General features: G+C 40.3%; 2 protein-coding genes across 2 annotated transcripts in view; one reads left to right on the plus strand and one right to left on the minus strand.

The window, feature by feature from the left end:
* Positions 1-18341, minus strand: part of LOC139461695 (uncharacterized) — a 162351-nt gene that overhangs the window by 112444 nt on the left and 31566 nt on the right. The gene's annotated exons all lie outside the window — the stretch shown is intronic.
* On the plus strand, positions 8332-18037 carry LOC139461675 (spindle assembly abnormal protein 6 homolog). The gene is made up of 3 exons (XM_071243135.1): positions 8332-8508; positions 12839-13010; positions 16485-18037. The coding sequence occupies exons 1-3, from the start codon at positions 8332-8334 to the stop codon at positions 17885-17887; spliced, it is 1752 nt and encodes a 583-aa protein (XP_071099236.1). The 3' UTR covers positions 17888-18037.

Below are 18341 nucleotides of genomic sequence, written 5' to 3' on the forward strand. Positions count from 1 at the left end.
GCAATACCTGGTTAAGGAATGAAATCAATACAAAATGTGGATAAAGTTTCATAGTCAAGTACAGAACACTCTATCTGTTGATAAGCTGAGGTATGTTTAAAATACTGATGATCAAAATGTAATAATGCTCATAAAAACGTTGCTTCGTTGTGATATTTTTTCTCACATTCTTACATTACCTTAATACAGGTTTCAATAATCTTATGCTATTAAACATTAAACTTCCAAATATAAACTATAAAATTCAAAATTAATCATAATAACACAAACTATTTTGACTGAATCCTCTATTCAGTGAAAAGTAAACAACTGTTTACTATATTTACTTTGACATACTGACGTCCACAAGCTACACAATGTGGCCTGTAGCTGGTAACTAGGAATGCATGTAACACAGTCGGGAACATCCTGTAAAAGTTTCATAAAACATAACACACATCAAGTGCCTCCCCCTTCATACAAATCTCTTGGAGTGTAGACAAACAAAGAGAGAAGGTTACACAGAACACAAGTGCTGGGAGTGACTGTGATAAAACCTGCAATACAGGCCACTCATACCAGCAGGTTTAGAATCTCATATGCTTCAAAAATGCTTCATATATAAATATACACCAGTTAAGGTATGCATTGCACTTGAGAAAAATTGGTTTCAATAATCTCAATTTGGTATTACAGCAAAAATGACCCATTTTTTAAACACATGCCCAAATAAGAAAACAAGGAAGACAAACTATTAGAAATAAGAAATTCTCTCCCAAAGGATACCATATTTTCTTGAGTATAGTACGCACCCGAGCATAATGCGCAGCCCCCTCTGAGGGATGCAATATATACCCCCGGTGTGGGTATTAATACGACTGCGCATAAAGGGTCTCAACATCACCAAGAAGTTATGGAGCCTTTACACAGGATGGCGACCTTTGTGCCTCCTGTGTGCGACCATACAATTTGGCAGGTCGTTGTTGGAGGCTCAAAGGAGGCAGAATGGTTGTCTAGGTCATTCCGATGTAGTACACAGGAGGTTCAGGCAGCCATGAACACCATGGTCGCCGTCAATTTTTGAACATGTTTAAAACAGTCGCACAAAGGTCGCTGAGGAGGCTGGTTGCTCAAAGGTGGCTCAAAGGCGGCAGAAGGGAGGCACAAGCATTGTTGTTGTTGCAAAATGAAGGCACCGTGGTCACTCAATGGTCGCCATGTAATAGATGTGTTCTGCTGAAATATTTTCCCATCAATCTGGGCGATGCTCCTGCCTCCCTTGTGCCTCCAACAGCATGCATTGAATGATGACTCATAGCCTATATTAAAACGATATAAGTTAATATACATATGTAACAAGTTTATTTATTCCATTTGTTGACACTTGATGCTGGATGTTTTGTTTACCCATGGCGGGGGAAAATACCTGAAATCTTATGGTGGTGTGTATAATGTGCCCTTTTCCACCCCACCCCCAACCCCTTCTGCGCTGCTTCATTTTCTGAAGAAAAAAAAGTGTGCTCTATACTCAAGAAAATACGGTAACTATGATAGATAGTTCCTAAATTATTATTGCTAAAATGGTTAGAATTATTATCAAAATCCCTGCATGTTATCAGAAATCTGTTGGCTGCTATCTGTTCCATTGGTATGTGACATTATTGGTGTCATGTTTCTTGTTTGTGACATCATCCTATATCATGTTCTATGACATTGCTATTTGTAAATCAATTACATCAATTGAGAGGTTTTTAATACAGCCCCTACACTTATGCTGCTGTTTGTTTTTTTCTTCATTCTGGGATTAGCTAAAAATTCTATCTATTTTAGCCAAAATAACGATAACATTAGTTTTCAGGGCATTATCATTTGCAGAAGCCCTCAGTCTGTTCAAATATTCCACCTCATAGGGCAGAAAATGGCAGACCTTAAACTTATGCAAATGATATTGCCCTGAAAACTAAGGTTACCCTTATATTTTTCGACATAATCCCATCCGAATGCCTTGAAGGTTTGATGCTGGTGTTGGAAAAGGTTGTGTATTCACAGCAAAAATGATGTCATCCTCATTTGCATAATGTTTACCAGACAGTTCTAAGTTTTGGACACATTCCTCAGTAGATTTGCATAATATTGGCCTATTCATTCAGGTGGCAGTCCACCAATAGCATTCCTGCAGAGTCCAAGAAAACCGAAACCATCATCTTACCAGCTGATAGAACAGACTTTGCCTTCTCCATTGGAGGAAACGTTAAATGTTACAATTGTTTTGAATGTTGTTTGGTCTCTGGCTGATTACAAGTGATGAACCAAAGACTCTTCCATGGATACAATTCCCTCAACAAAGTCATCTGGGTCTGCTTTAAGACATTTCTGATCAGGAGTCCGAGGCCTTGGAACCCAGCATGCTGAAACCTTTGTCACATCCAGTTCATTCCTCAGAATGATTTCAACTCTCTCATGAGAGACACCTACTGCATTGGCCATGTGACATGTGATGAGTCTTTGACCATCCATAATCATATCACTTATTTTACCAACATTTTCCTTAGTGGTGGCAGTTGAAACTCTTCCTGATCTTGGGTCATCTTCAAGCCTCTCTCGTCCTCTCTTAAACTCTGTTGCCCACCACTCAACAGTGGCAAAGGAAGGAGCATCATCGACTTTAAGACTGCAGGGGTGACTGGTGAATTAGTTCTTTCAGTTGTAGAAACTGGAGGACAGTGTGGTAACCAATTTCCAATTTCATCAACAGAGAATACCCAGCCTTCAGAAAAATACTGCCCGGGTGCATATTTGGTTCAAATGCAGCCTGTAAGCATGCAAAATACTGTACTTAATACTTGAAACTCCATACATACTTCATAGTACCCTCATACCTTGAAGATGGAGCAGATTGGGTGCCTTATATTCTCCCTGAATGTACATCATCATAAAGACCAAAAGCTCAAATAAGTTAGTGTCTACAGCCAAAGGGCATACACTTCAGTTTCATACTCCCTTAAATGATAACTTTAAGTTCTGTTAATAATATTACAGTTTCACAAAAGTAAGTACTAAATTCAGGCATCCTTGTCATAGCCCTTGTGTTAAAAATTAAAGACTTAGATGTTGAGAGATTTAAATACCCTCATCAAAAACCTGGGGACCCATATTATGGGCATGGTAGAAATACAAATGACAGTTTCCCGTCCCTGTATTCACCCTCCATGGGGATTTAGGGTTAGAACAGGTCCCCAGCAACCTATGCTGGTCATAAGAGGCGACCAAATGGATCGGGCGGTTAGATTCAGTGACTAGCTTGATACCATGTCCTCGTAAACTGATGGTGTGGATCATTGCTCACAATATCAATGGATTGTCTGGTCCAGATTGGATTATGTACAGGTCACTGTCATATAGCTGGAATATTGCTGAGTGCGGCATTAAAGAAACAAACAAACTAGATACACCCACACACCGAGCTCCACGTCCTCCCAGTGGGAGCAGAAAAATCATTACAGAGAACAATGCTGTTAATTCATACTTCTCACTGGAGACAAACAATATGACCTGAGAGTCTGTAAATTAATAAAAGCTTTATGGATGAAGAACCTGGGCATTATTCTACAGAAAGAACACTTGACAATTGTCTCATATCACTCCCCACGGATACAGGGGAGTTGTATTGACATACTTTAGTTATATTAAGAAACGTCTTTGATTGGAAATTTAGAATCCATAAATAGTATTAACTCAAAAGTATTATTAAAAGTATTGCCACCAGTGGGGCAGGATACGCTCACCTTTTCACGAACACCTGGTATCATTACTATTTGATAGTGATTCATAAACACATGCTCATGATATAGTCTGAATTGTACAATCGAAATCTGCTTTATGCAGATACTGGATATGGAAAGGGTTTTGTCGCTTTATTTACAACACATCAATATATCAGTTATTATAAAATTCATTATTATGTATGTGTATAGATAAAAATTACCTATGAAGACCTGCAATTAAATAATTTTATGCTAATTAAGAACTTGGCTGATCCATTAATTGTTTGAAATTGAATTTTCTTCCTTCTCATTGTCCATCTTCAGTCTTAATAAATATGAACATTTTTGTGGAAGTGAATTATTCATTTAGTATCAATATTTTAAAATTTGTATTGATACAGCATCAACATTAAAATATTACCCATACAAAAATCACACAACAAACAAAACAAATACCAAACATTTTGATTCAAACGTCCTGAACACATTCAAGGGTCAAGTGGGAACAAGCATGTGACTTATCAGCGTCATTGGGCCTGAGGAGATGTTTACTGTGAGTTGATAAGCATATTAGGGGAATTAAGGAGAGTGGTCAACTTGCATAGTATTTAAAATACTGCATTCAACGTAATAAGCTCCTGGGGCGTTCTCAAAATTAGAAATAGGGGGCTCTTAATAGAATGTAATTTTGGTGAGAAAAATAATTGGTGAGTAAATTTTGTGGTTTATGCTGACAGCCTGAAATGAAACAAAAGAAAAGTATGTGTGTATCATACAAGACAGATATATTTTCCAGAATTTAATTGCCCATAATTAAGGGTGCATATAACAAACGAGTGCGTATTATACACGAATAAATAAGTCTTGTGTACATTGATCAATTGGAAGGGGTGCTAATTTGGATTGTTCACCAGCTAAAATATACTGAACTGCAAAAGAAACGTCACCCCAAATAACATTGCATGAAATGTTATTATTTGAATATCTGGGTAATGTTTGTCAATGTTTCTAAAATTTAACACTACCTTGTCCGGAAAAATGAAATTTGACGATAAAAAAAATCAGATGACAATAAAACCGATCGCCCAAACGCATCACGAGTTCCGTGCAAATTGAAATGAACATGCGTTACCCCATGTCTTCCCCTCTAAAAATCCACCCAGATCGGATAACATTCATTGCTACCACATGCCAAGATTAACAAGCAATCAACGACACCAAGCCCTTGGACGATTGAAAGCTGGACAAACCATCCGGCAAGTAGCCAATGCATTTCAAGTCCACGTAAGGACCATATACAGGCTCCAGCAACGGTACCAGACCACCAACACTACAGATGACCGACCATGTAGTGGAAGACTAAGGGTCACCAACCAATGTCAGGATTGTCAGATTGTGCGACAGCATCTTCAAGATGGCTTTGTTACTGCTGTGGAAACTGCTCGACAGACCATGGGGACACACCAGCGACCCATTAGTGAGGACACCGTGCGTCAACGATTGACAAGCAGACACCTCCACTGTCACAGGCCACACTGAGGACCCATTCTGACACCACCGTCTTCAGTGGGCAACGCAGCACCAGCATCAGCACCACCAGCAGTGGAGAAGAGTCCTCTTCTCAGACGAGAGCCGTTACTGTATCTCAACAGCAGATGGCAGAGAGAGAGTCTGGTGACGCCATGGGAAACGTTATTCGGATGCTTGTGTTGTTGAGAGAGACTCACGGGGTGGTCCGAGCATATGGTGTGGGGTTGGATTGGTCCTGCAGAACATCAGTCCAGGGAGAGGCAATGGTGTCACAGCAGCCCGGTACATTGATCAAGTCTTGAAACCACACGCCATACCTCATTTGGCAAGTTGCCGCAACCACGAGTTTCAGCATGATAACTCCTGTGACCACACTGCGAGAGCAACAAGAGACTTCCTCCAGCAGAATGACATCAGAACCATGCCGTGTCCTGCCCTCTGTCCCGATTTAAATCCCATTGAGCACCTGTGGGACGAGATTCAAAGATGGCTGGATGACATCCGACCAAGGCCGACAACTGCAGCTGAACTGCGCCTATTGCCTTCATCAACCGTCTCATCCATTCCATGTATCGACGTTGCACGGCAGTTATCAATGCACATGACGGATACACGAGATACTGACTTGTGATGCCATTTTCTCAGACTAGTGTTGTGTTTCACTTTAAGAAATTTGACACTTTAATCTTAACCTTGATGATCAGTTTTGCCAAGTTTCATCTTTTTAATATGTCTCAAAGTATGTTTACAGTGTTTGGACAAATAAGGTTTCGCACATATCTATCCATGGTGACGTTTCTTTTGCGGTTCAGTATATTGGCAAATATCGCCGTTGGCACTTATTAGAGCGGGGCGCTTATTGCGTTGAATACAGTATTGTAAAAAGTGAAACATATGTTGAGCCCTACTACATATGGACCAAGATTCATGACAGTTTGAAGCAAATGTTTCAGTAGTGGTCATACGACTGAGCTTCAGCTTTCACTGCAAAGGTCAAAGCAAGAGTAGAACAGAACATTTCTATCATTTTTCTTTATGTATCAGTCAAAGGCATTCCTGCGAAAGAATACTTTGACCTTGAAAGAACTTACACAACTTGAATTGATTACAAAAAAAGGAATATTAGAGTATGTGTAGAGTATGTGTAGGAATAAACACTATGTATTTAGCTCGCCAAGGCTCGCTAAATACAATGTTTATTCCTAATGCAGGATATTTACCATCCCCAAACACACTCGCGTGATAACCTCTTTATCATATAATGTCATTCTTTAATTCTGTGCTTGAAAATAGCTCTCCCTCTCTCACAAACATTACCGAAACATTGCGAGTTTTTCTGGAATGGGCGCATTAATATTTATTACGTCACAGGGTAAGTGATGTGTCATGCGGACTGTGACAGTAGCCAATATAGCTCCAACTACAATCTGTTTCTTATACTGTGGCGAAGCAACATATACGCAAAACAACGATTGTTTTTACTTGCATTTCGCGGCAATCCATCGGTCTGTCTGTTAGAGTAACTGTAGGGAAGCTACTCAAACCCTAGTCTTTGAGACGTCACGGCCACGTTCAGACGTTGTTGACAGTCGGTCTGTCCTATCATAACGTCAAGTACAGTCAGATGTACACAGAGCGACAAAACAAAACAAGGTAACAATTCAAACATATTTCGGCCAAATCCAACTATTTCAATTTGTGGAAAAGGTTTCAAGCCGCAGAGGTCGACAAGCACAGATATGGCTACTGATCCTGCTTGGCTGGGCCTAGTGCCCTCGCAAAATTGTTTCGAAATTTATATCTCCAAAGTTGCCAAAAGTTATAAAATGCCTTAGCTACATCACAGTTTGACACTGATTTTCAGTATATAAGACTGTTCTTTTGATAATGATAGCAATTATCCCTTTAGTTTATCCAGATTCCCGATGGTTAATTCTGACTCGATCGCCGAATGACAAGGGCGACGCCCTACTTGACCTTTGATATTTGCATCTCTATCCGCATATGACCCCAACCTGCCAAGAAACCTACCTATTATACCATAAACAATTTTATCAAAGCTTCTGTGACAGGCCTGACTAGAGATGTTTCTACGTGCCCTTCACGTTAACGTATATGGCAGACCTTGATTTTAATTTGTCAGTGTCACACTATAATGGCCATGAATAAATAGTCAAATAATGTTTATATGTAAATAAAAGCGACAACCTTTTTTCAATAATCATAAGAGATATCTCCTGAAAGCAGAGTCGATTGCAGTGATAGAAACTAACAGTTTAAGCCCACTAATCTTTTTAATGATAACATATAGCAAAACCCTTAAAAATGGCAAAGTTCTACTAGTCCTTACGATACCTTAACAATTTGGAACTTTGGCAAGGACTACAGGACTAATTCCCATTTCCAACGCTGCATTGTATGATCGTGGCCATATCATGAGAATGTGTTTATGATTCACTATCAGATAATGATGATACCAGGTAGATGCAAAAAGGTGAGTGTATCCTACCCCACCAGTGGCACCCATCACAAACACACACAAAGGCAAGTCAATTGTTTATCTGAAAAACACATGGGAACATACGGTAAAGGTCAAAAATGGGAATTGCAATGAACATTTTATTTCGGTACCTGATGCGTCAAATTTGTAAATGTCCTTCACAATATCAACCATAATCTTTTTCTAAAACTTAAAACATCTACAAAATCAAAGTCAGTCAGTAATTGTCGAGATCTTGATGGACAAATGGCAATTAATGGCTTGAAAGCCACAGTAGTTGTGTACCCAGTATGACTATGTACATGTAATTCCCACGGCATACACGCTTTGTCACCAAGGTACGCTATGGATATTTAATGCTGAGGATAAGTCAATTGCTGTACTGAGGAATTATATATCCAAGTCTACATATCTGCACCAGATGAAACAATACACATAAACGACAGACAAAAAAATATGTCTCTTTCTTACCAACGATAAGTGCAACAAACATAGAATTCAGATTCTGTCAAGCATTCAAATGGTTTTGGGGTTTTTTAACAGTGGTTTACTGAAAGAATGAGCCGGAAGGACAAGACAGCTGGAGGGGGCGGAGGAGGAGGAGGTAACATGGACCCTCGCAAGCAGGCGACTCTGATGAACTACCACCAGGCCATTGAGGATACCGTGGACCTGGACAAGGTCATGCCGGACATGGATGAGATCTTCACTCCTCATGAGAAGAGGGACATCAATGTGAGTCACATGAACATGTCCCATACCTGTCAACTCTCACGCATCTCGCGTGAGTCTCACGCATTTATCACCTATGTCACGTTCACACGCAAGGTTGGGAAATTCTCAGGCATTCATATAAAATGTAGATAAAAATATTTTGAAACGCTTGTCTGGGTTCATTCTTTCCCCTTTCACGCAATTACTTGTTGTTATTTCAGAATACATACTCTCTAAGGCCATTAAAACGGTCTTAAAATCATTCTAAACCAGTTTTCGCTGGGGGGCTTTTTCCCCCTTCGCCCCTCCCACCCCACCAGGGCTTAGCCCTTGACCCAGCGCACCCTGCACCCTGGCTTCTCACTCATTTAGACATCCAGGGGATGACAGCTATGCATGTCCATGCAATGAAAGTAAAGTCAAGAGTCCTGGTCATAATGGTAAAATGATAATTTTAAAAATTAATGATTTAGGGGTTTCTGGATTCAACCAGCACATGTGAAGACCTTTAGGACTCGGGGACCCCCTTTAATTTCAAACAATTAACTCATTTCAGTACACACGAAAACATATTCCACATTACTATTGCAGACGTTCTAACCACCAAGATGAAAATACCAAACACTGTATAGGTTTATTGAAAAAAAATGGAAATAAGGGCATACAGAGAGGGGATATTGGAGGCAGAGTTAGGGAACAATTGAACAAGTTTCCACAAAGCTATAAAATCATTAAAACAATTCTCATATGATTATCATTCCTTTATCTAGTTGAGGTAATTATTTTTATTCGTGCACATCATGAGATATGTATTTAATATCACACGGTTTCCAAATATGCAAACATTCCTTTGTGAAACTTAGTCATCATGAAATGATAAAGGTAATATACAAAACTTATAGTACTGGCAAGAAAGACTGGATCAACACTGTGTAGACATGTGTTAACAGGGATCACAACAGACCATTATGAATACTTAACACATTTCAGCTTCTTAAATATCATAACGCTTATCATAATCATGATAATGAGTAAGTACATTGACCTGATCACATTTCCATGTTATAAATAATTCAATAATTCAATCATTTTCCAATTCCAATCCAAAAATCAAAAATTGAAAACAAGTAACACAAGAATACCTTTAAAGATCTGATGACAAATATAAGTAAACTCACATCTGCATAGCAGTGAAATTACCCATACTTACACAAAAATCTGTGAATATTTCAAAGGAATATGTACTCGAATGATGCTTTTATTGAAACTCTATGAACAATTACTATGTAAGTATTATCTATATTTTGTATTTGGAAACATAATCACAAGCTCTGGATCTAGAATACATTGGTAATGGTAAAAATAATACAATTTACACATACTGTCAAACACCGTTGTGTCGAGGTTGAAGGGACCTCCATAAATACTTCGAGTTATGCGAGGTTTGACACAACCAATAATGTTGAATACAGAAGGAAGGAATATGCAGGGACCAACCTTTTACTTCGAGACAACCATAAGTTCGACACATCAAATTTCAACCAACGATGTTTGACTGTATATCGAATTACACAGACACTGAGATAGATACTGAAACAAAACTGTTGAAAATTCATTCTTTAAAGCATAAAATGGTTCTCCATATTATTAAACATACTTTATTGTCCAAAAAGACAAAGGGATTGGGCACAAGTGCAACACTTATTACCGCCTTATCCATATGCATGATATGAATACAAAATGTTCCTGTTAATTCAACCTTGAAGCAGCCAACCCACGGGCTTGTAACAGACTAAAAGGGCAATCATTGCCATGCACAAAAACAGTGACATTTGCAACAGAAAGCTGATCTGCTCTGAACAATGACAATCACCAGGAATAAATTATTAAAGGCAACGGCTTGTTCTCCGCATCATCTCTGCAGCTGCTGTTGTAAGATACTTTGTTGGTTGTCTCAGGAGATGTGCTGTATTCATAGTCTGTCTGCCACTGAACCCGTTGTTAGCAAACACACATCTAGCAATAAACAGTCCTGCCGTACCTATGAATGAACTCAGATGGTTTCATTCCTGTCTCTTAGATCATCTTTATAACCAGTTCTTTTACTGCAGCAGCAACATCTCTCATTATGACAGGTAAGGCGGAACTCACCATAGATCTTACAATATAAGCTTCAGCACAATAACATTCAGTATGTTTTTATGGTCTCAAATATATTTTTATAAAAAAAAGTAGGTGATACTCTGAAGTACCCTAAAATTTCCACAATTGTAAGCACTATTAGTTTCTAGTAACAATTGTATGATAATGATGAATTGAGAACACATTAAACTGGTATTGAAGTATGACAGTAGATGTTATGGCTGCCAATGATCTTGAAGGATAACAGGGGTAAGATGGGAAGTTTTTTAAAGTTTAAATTTTTGGATCCTTAGTGCATAATACTTCCACGATTCGTCAAACATTCATTCACTTGATGAGGCATAAAGTGTACACGTCTCCCGATGGCGATTTGAGGAAGTCTGTCCCACTCTTCTTGAAGCACCTGGCCAAGTTCAGCCAACATGGTTGGCAGCCTTTGACGCTGATGCACAAGTCTCCCTATCATGTCCCAGACGTGTTCAGTGGGTGAAAAATTCTGGGCTCAATGCTGGCCATGGCATTTTGTGGAAGTTGTGCTGCTTGGGGTGAGCATTGGCGATTTGTGCATGGTGAGCATGGACGTTGTTGTCCTGAAAGACAAAACGTCAACCCCACACAGGAAAAGAAAGGGTGTCCCGATAGTAATGTCCACTGACCCTTCTTTGCACAATATGGAGTGGGATTCACTCAGTGATAGTGATGCCATACCACTTTATAACTGATCCACCCCCAAATCTGTCATGAGGTCATAGGATGACATTGGCTTGACGTTCCTTTCGCTAGACACAACTGCACCTATCAATGAAGTCTAAAGTGAAAACATGACACATGACCAGCGACTATTACCCTAGTTTCAACACTATGTACACCATTGACGTCTGTAGGCAATATGACAATTTGTAAGAGGCGTCACAACATGTGGCCACTGAGCATAGAGATGAACTGCACGTAGATTTCTCATCAGACCTGTCACACGTACTCAAGTAGCCTGGTGTAAGTTGGCAGCAATTTGATTCAGTTTGAGCTCGATTTCATGGAGTCTGGTTTCGGATCAGTCGATCCTGTTCTCTTGTCAGTGACCTGAGGTGCCCTGAACAAGGTCGATCAGCAACATTTCAGGTTCATTGGTACCTGATCCATAGTCTGCTAATCACAGACTGTGAAACATTGAATGTACTGGCCACTGCAAGCTGACTTCTGCATGCAAAAAGTCTGAAGACGGTCCACACATTGCAGACGCCACATCACTGGTTCATACACAAACAATGAATGAAATCAAGTAAATCAAAATTGCATGATAAGCAGAATCAATCAGACTGACAGAAATCAAGACACACAGAGATCAGCGTTAGAAATTGGTACTAGTCCTGTAGTCCTTGCCAAACTGCCCAATAGTTAAGGTATGAGAAGGACTAGTAGAAATTTGCCCTTTTTAAGGGTTTTGCTATATGTTATCATTATAAGGACAAGTGGGCTAAAACTGTTAGTTTATACCACTGGAGATTGATCGACCTTCTTTGAAAGTGTCACAATCAGGAATGATACCCTATACACGTGTGTGTGTGTGGTTACAGCGTGAGGCACATGCAAACCATAGGATGTGTTTTAGTGTTAAGTTTTACAGACATAAACATTCTTGCATCAGATGTCTGCCATCAACACTTATCTTTGTCCTAATACTTGGTATTAACATTTATGACCCCCTACTCTTTTTTAAGAATATATCCTATATGAAATACTACCTGGTAACAGAGCTTTAGATGATATCAGTACTTTCCACGTTACCTGTAAAGTTTCCCCAGCTGGCAGCTTCAAAAGAAATTATTGGGGGAAAACTAAACAAAAAGTTTGCTAATGTCAGTGGGTGGATACAGATTTTTAGCCTAAAATATAGGTCAGTAGATTTAAACAATTGTTTTTTAAATTCTAATTTCAAATACATTTTGTTTTATTTCCTCAAAAAGTTAAGAAGGAAAAAGCATGGAAAAAAAATAAATGGGGACAGATGTTTTCAGACAATTTCCAACAGGTTTTAATTATAGTATTTCAAATAATATAAATATATTGATAGCGACAGAAAATAAGTTGTGGTTTTGAAAAGAGTCTGGTCTTTATACATCAGAAAATATCAATGCTGACAATGACATTATTTTTAAAAAAAGTTTGTTTAGACATAACATTATAGAAGATCCTTGTAATTCCTCGACAGCACACAAAGGGGAAGGATCGCATGCGGAGGTTTGTGGACACTATTGCCAGTAAAGACGATGCAGCATTTGATGCCCTTGTGAAGGCACTACGTCGAGACCACCGCAGACTGGCTACCAGACTCGTACAGGGGGTCAAAGACGAAGACATGAGGCTCAAGCAAGCTGGGGATGGTGAGTTCTCAGACATTACTACAGAAAGTACTAGTTGCTGTTATGTAACACATTATTTTATGGTTAAAAGATTTTTTGTATACTAAATTTGTGCAGCACAACAATTGTATGTTTTACTTTATGTGGCATGTTGTTTGGGTTAGTCAATCTGATGGAGGAAAATAAATGTTAACTTTACAGTAAATGCATTAACATATTTAGGGCAGGATTGAACTGATGGGTGGTGAGGGTGAGGGTGAGGGTGGGGTAGTGGTGATGGTGTGTGGGGTAGTGAGTGGTGGTGATGGTGTGTGGGGTAGTGGGTGATGGTGTGAGGGTGGTGGTGATGGTGTGTGAAGCACTGGGTGGTGGTGGTGGTGTGTGGGGTAGTGGGTGATGGTGTGTGGGTGGTGGTGGTGGTGTGTGGGGTAGTGGGTGATGGTGTGAGGGTGGTGGTGATGGTGTGTGGAGCAGTTGGTGGTGGTGGTGGTGTGTGGGGTAGTGGGTGATGGTGTGTGGGTGGTGGTGATGGTGTGTGGAGCAGTGGGTGGCGGTGGTGGTGTGTGGGGTAGTGGGTGGATGTGGGGGTAGTGTGTGGGGTAGTGGGTGGAGTTGATGGTGTGTAGGGGTAGTGGTTGGCGGTGTGTGGGGTAGTGGGTGCTGGTTGTGGTGGTGTGTGGGGTAGTGGGTGGAGTTGATGGTGTGTGAGGTAGTGGGTGGTGGTTGTGGTGGTGTGTGGGGTAGTGGGTGGAGTTGATGGTGTGTGGAGTAGTGGGTGGTGGTTGTGGTGGTGTGTGGGGTAGTGGGTGGAGTTGATGGTGTGTAGGGGTAGTGGTTGGTGGTGTGTGGGGTAGTGGGTGGTGGTTGTGGTGATGGTGTGTGGGGTAGTGGGTGGAGTTGATGGTGTGTAGGGTGGTGGTGGTGTGTGGGATAGTGGTTGGTGGTTATGGTGGTGTGTGGGGTAGTGGGTGGTGGTGATGGTGTGTAGGGTGGTGGTGATGGTGTGTGGGGTAGTGGGTGGTGGTTATGGTGGTGTGTGGGGAAGTGGGCGGTGGTGATGGTGGTGTGTGGGGTAGTGGGCGGTGGTGATGGTGGTGTGTGGGGTAGTGGGTAGTTGGGTGTTTTATTCCAGTTACTGAATTGCCTACAACCTTTTTATTCATGTGTATTAGAATCTAAGAAGAGGTTTCATCATTACTTGGGATGTGCACTTAGAGCTTCCACTAATCATAAATGGGGATATGCATAAACAGTTTCCACCAATCATTACTGAAGATAATATTCCTACTAATCATTGGTGGGAATATGCCAACAGTTTCAAATCAGTAAAGGAGAAATCATAAGAACATGTTGATTCCAGAAGCAGAATCAACAAGCAACAAATGGGGCGAGTTGATTTTCTGCGAGAATCAACAGATTCAAGTGATTTCTCTGACTTGTATCATGTTATTGTTAATCTGTAACTTTGCATATTGACCTAAAGTTGCTTCAATTTTACTTGCACATTCAGAATGGCTCAGAATCAACTGCAACAACAATAGCATCACATCATCATAATGGCTTAATCATTGGGGATAAGCATGAGTTGTTTCCGACCATCATCATTAGGGATACAATTCCCACTAATCATTGCCGGAAATATATGCCAACATTTTCCTGAAAACAGAGTGTTTTTAGTTTACAGCAAGGCCTGCTGGTAATGCGAATCACTGTTAAGTTGATCATTGGTTCTTTAATATCTACTACACACACTGGCCCCTGATACAGTTCAGATATAAAAAAATATATCTAGGCTTACTTCAGGGAAAGCTATCTTGACCCACTTATGGAAAATTAAATAATAACTTTTGACATTTACATTGCATATCAGTAACCAGATATTTCTTCTAGTTATTGATTTGGCCTGGCATTTCACATTGTTTTCATCTGAAATATTAATTCATCAGCCATGTAGAAACAAAAGGCCAATATTAAACACAGCCATATTGCATGGATGCAACAAATTTAACAAAGAAGACATAGGCTTAATTTGGAGATTAATGTCATGGCTTTCAAACATGTATCAAGTAAGTTTCTTGCTTTGTCCAGAGGCCATTCATAGTCATGTACAGTGCATGTACAATATGTCATTTGTGAGCAGTAATGATACAATGTAAATGGCTCGCTGATGGCGTTACAACTTCCTGCTGCAAATACTACGCAGTGCAATGAACCAATGAATCATATCTGTTTTTTTACCCATGCCATTATAATTAGTGAGTGATAACTTGAAATCTTATGTTCTACTTCTCTGGAATATGTTTGGCTGAAAGGAAACTCAATCTATTGTTAAGATCTGCAGTCAGATCAGAGAAACATGTTTGGTTTGGTCATACAGCAATGTGGAAGAGAGTTAGGGGACACTTTGTCGAAAGTAAACAATGATCAGTAAGTGATGTTAATAGACATAAGATCAATTGATGTTTTCTGATATTTCTCTAATCTGTGTCATATTTCCTATATATATCATAGAATGGTAATAGCATGTCAAAATTGAGCTTTGAGCTTTGAGCATCATTCTAATTATATTTCAACATGTCAGCTTGATGTGGTAAGAAAGCCTAAAGTGATGTAGATCTTAGACGTTTGCCACTTTGGTAAAACCCACTAGAATGGGTTTGGTGCTGAAACCTTGAAACAAAATCTGGGCAAATCTGGGATTCACACTCATGACAACAGGTTTCTGGCACTGAACTTAAGAATGCAATTCTACAGCAGAAAACAGGCAGCATCCCTCGATGACACTGAACCAACATGACAACACAGTTTGGTCATGACGTCATATGACGTTGAGACGATAAATTTCAGACACAAATTTGGCAATCAAGTGTAATGATTGTTTGTTTGTTTGTTGTTTAACGCCTCACTCAGCAATATTCCAGCTCTATGACGGCGGTCTGTAAATAATCGAGTCTAGGCCAGACAATCCAATGATTGACATCATGAGCATTGATTCACGGAATTTGGATACGATGACATGCAAGAACCAACTCAGCGAGCCTGACCACCCGATCCTGTCAGTCGTCTTTCGACAAGCATAGTCGCTTTTTACGGCAAGCATGGGTTGCTGAGGCTTATTCTATTGTAATGAGGAGCAAGTTGGGTTTCATGCAGCCATATCAATTATATTACAGTGTGTCAGCTTAAAGGAAAGCAAAGTCAAAGATGCTTACCTCTTTGGTCTTACATACAAGCATAAGTGTGGTGCTGACAAACAAAGAACCATACCCATGGTGAATCTTGGATTCAAACCTGCAATCAGTCGAACCTGGCATGGCTAAGAAAATTGGACATGGAAGAATACAAGCTGTCTATCTTCTTTCATTGTTCATGTGACTTACTGGTGATATGTCCCTGTTGATAAACACAATGTGGACTTTCTTTTTCAATTAATGTCAGAAAATTGTGCAAACAGTCTCAAAATAGTTATATTTGTGAACTTTCATATATTTTCAGGAGTGAAGCAGAAGATTGCTTTGGCGCTTCTTACTACAAGAATTTCAGAGAGACAGAAGGAGACAATCATCTCTAATGTCTCGGATGTGGTAGATTCCGAGCTGCACAGCAAGGCACTGCGTGTGAGCATTCCTGACCACAGAGCTAGTGCAGAGCTGGACCAAATCAACACAAAACTCAAAAGAATTATCAATACTGAGGTGGACCCACTTCTGTATGGACCTGGCTACAGGTCAGACCTGAGCCAACAAGAAGCTGATGAGGTGGTATCCAAGCTACAAAGCATGCTCGTAGAGCTGAATGTCATTCAGGACTGTTACAGTGCACTGGGTGTACATGCTTATTCTGGATCTGGGAAGGCTCTACCCAACATTCTCTGTCAAAGGATAGATGAAACAAAAACATCCATTGGCATCCTCCAGAAAGAGAAAAAAGACCTCAGTAAAGAAAAAGCCGATTTGGCCAAAGAGAAGAGTCTGCAGGGAAAAGATGTTGGAACTTTGGAATCACGTAATCGCAGTCTGGAGCTTCATAACCGGAACCTAGAAGGAGAGTGTGGCAAACTTGATCAGGCTGTTAAGAAACTGACAACAGTTAAGGACAGTCTGGAGATTGAGAAACGGAAACTTCAAGATGAGAATTCCAAACTGATAACTGCAAACCAAAGTTTTCAAACTGAGACATGGAATCTAGGCCTGAACTTCAAGAGGGCAGATGAGCTGAATCAGAAACTGACACGGGAGAACCAGAAACTGTCCTCCAAGAACAGCCTGATAAAGAGGGAGTCCTACGGTCCCAGCTCCTCCAGTTCCCTGAAGGCAGACAATAAGATGCTAGTGGAAGAAAAGATGAGGCTAAGGGCGGAGATGGGCAAGTTGGAGGGGGAGAGGAGGCAACTGCTGATTAGGAACCAGAAGCTGGATTCAGAGAATGACAACCTTCGGGATCAGAAGAGGAAGCTGATGATTGACAAGCGTAAATACTGGGGAGAGAACCAACAGCTGAAAACTGAGGCAAAACGTCTTGCAATTGGTAATGTCCAACCAGTACTGTTGCCTCCAATTGCTGAGGTCCGGGGGAGTAAAGGAAGTTTGATGGGCTCAAGCCAGCCGTCGGGTCACAATGGCCCAGATCGTCACAGCAGACGTACAAGCAACAACAGTCCAACTCGTGGCACATCCACCAACCCAGGAGTTGGAATCCCTGGTCGGAAATCTGTCAACAGCAACACCTTCACAAGCCCTCAAACTGGCTCAAGGAAGACAACAACCTTTAATTCATCTCCAGGCAAATCACAACAAAATCACCCAAAGTATCGAGCATCTGTCTATGACTACAGACCACAGAACAAATCTGTTCAGTTCAACACTTCACCTACACCACGATATGGCAATAAGGCATAATCTGCTCTAAATAGCATCAAAATAACACAGAAGACATGTCACGTAGACACTTAGAAAGGAAATATCTGTGCAGCAAACATTACAAGAACTTCCTTTTCTTGACCAAAATTAGAATTGGTTAGACATGTACAAAGGTTTCTCAAGACAGTCAGGAAGAAACAAAGAGGCGCTATTCCAGGGTTAGAACTAAACTCCAAAGCTTTACTAGCCCAGATAAAGGTACCAGCTAATAAGGTAAAGGTAAAAACTAATAAGTTCATATTGCTGGGCTTACTTCCTCTCTGTGGCATTAAAGTCATGATGTGCAAGTAGGCAATGACTTCTGGCAGTCAGTATTGTACCACCTTTGGTACTCCACGAAAGCCATCACTGAACTTTCTTATACCGTTTGTTGTACAGTCATGTGTAGTCCTGCCAAATGCACCTTATACCTCACGTGTTAATAGAAGACTCA

This window comes from Haliotis cracherodii, unplaced genomic scaffold (assembly GCF_022045235.1).
Source record: "Haliotis cracherodii isolate W230 unplaced genomic scaffold, xgHalCrac1.p SCAF_1, whole genome shotgun sequence".
In the NCBI taxonomy this organism is placed as follows: domain Eukaryota; kingdom Metazoa; phylum Mollusca; class Gastropoda; order Lepetellida; family Haliotidae; genus Haliotis; species Haliotis cracherodii.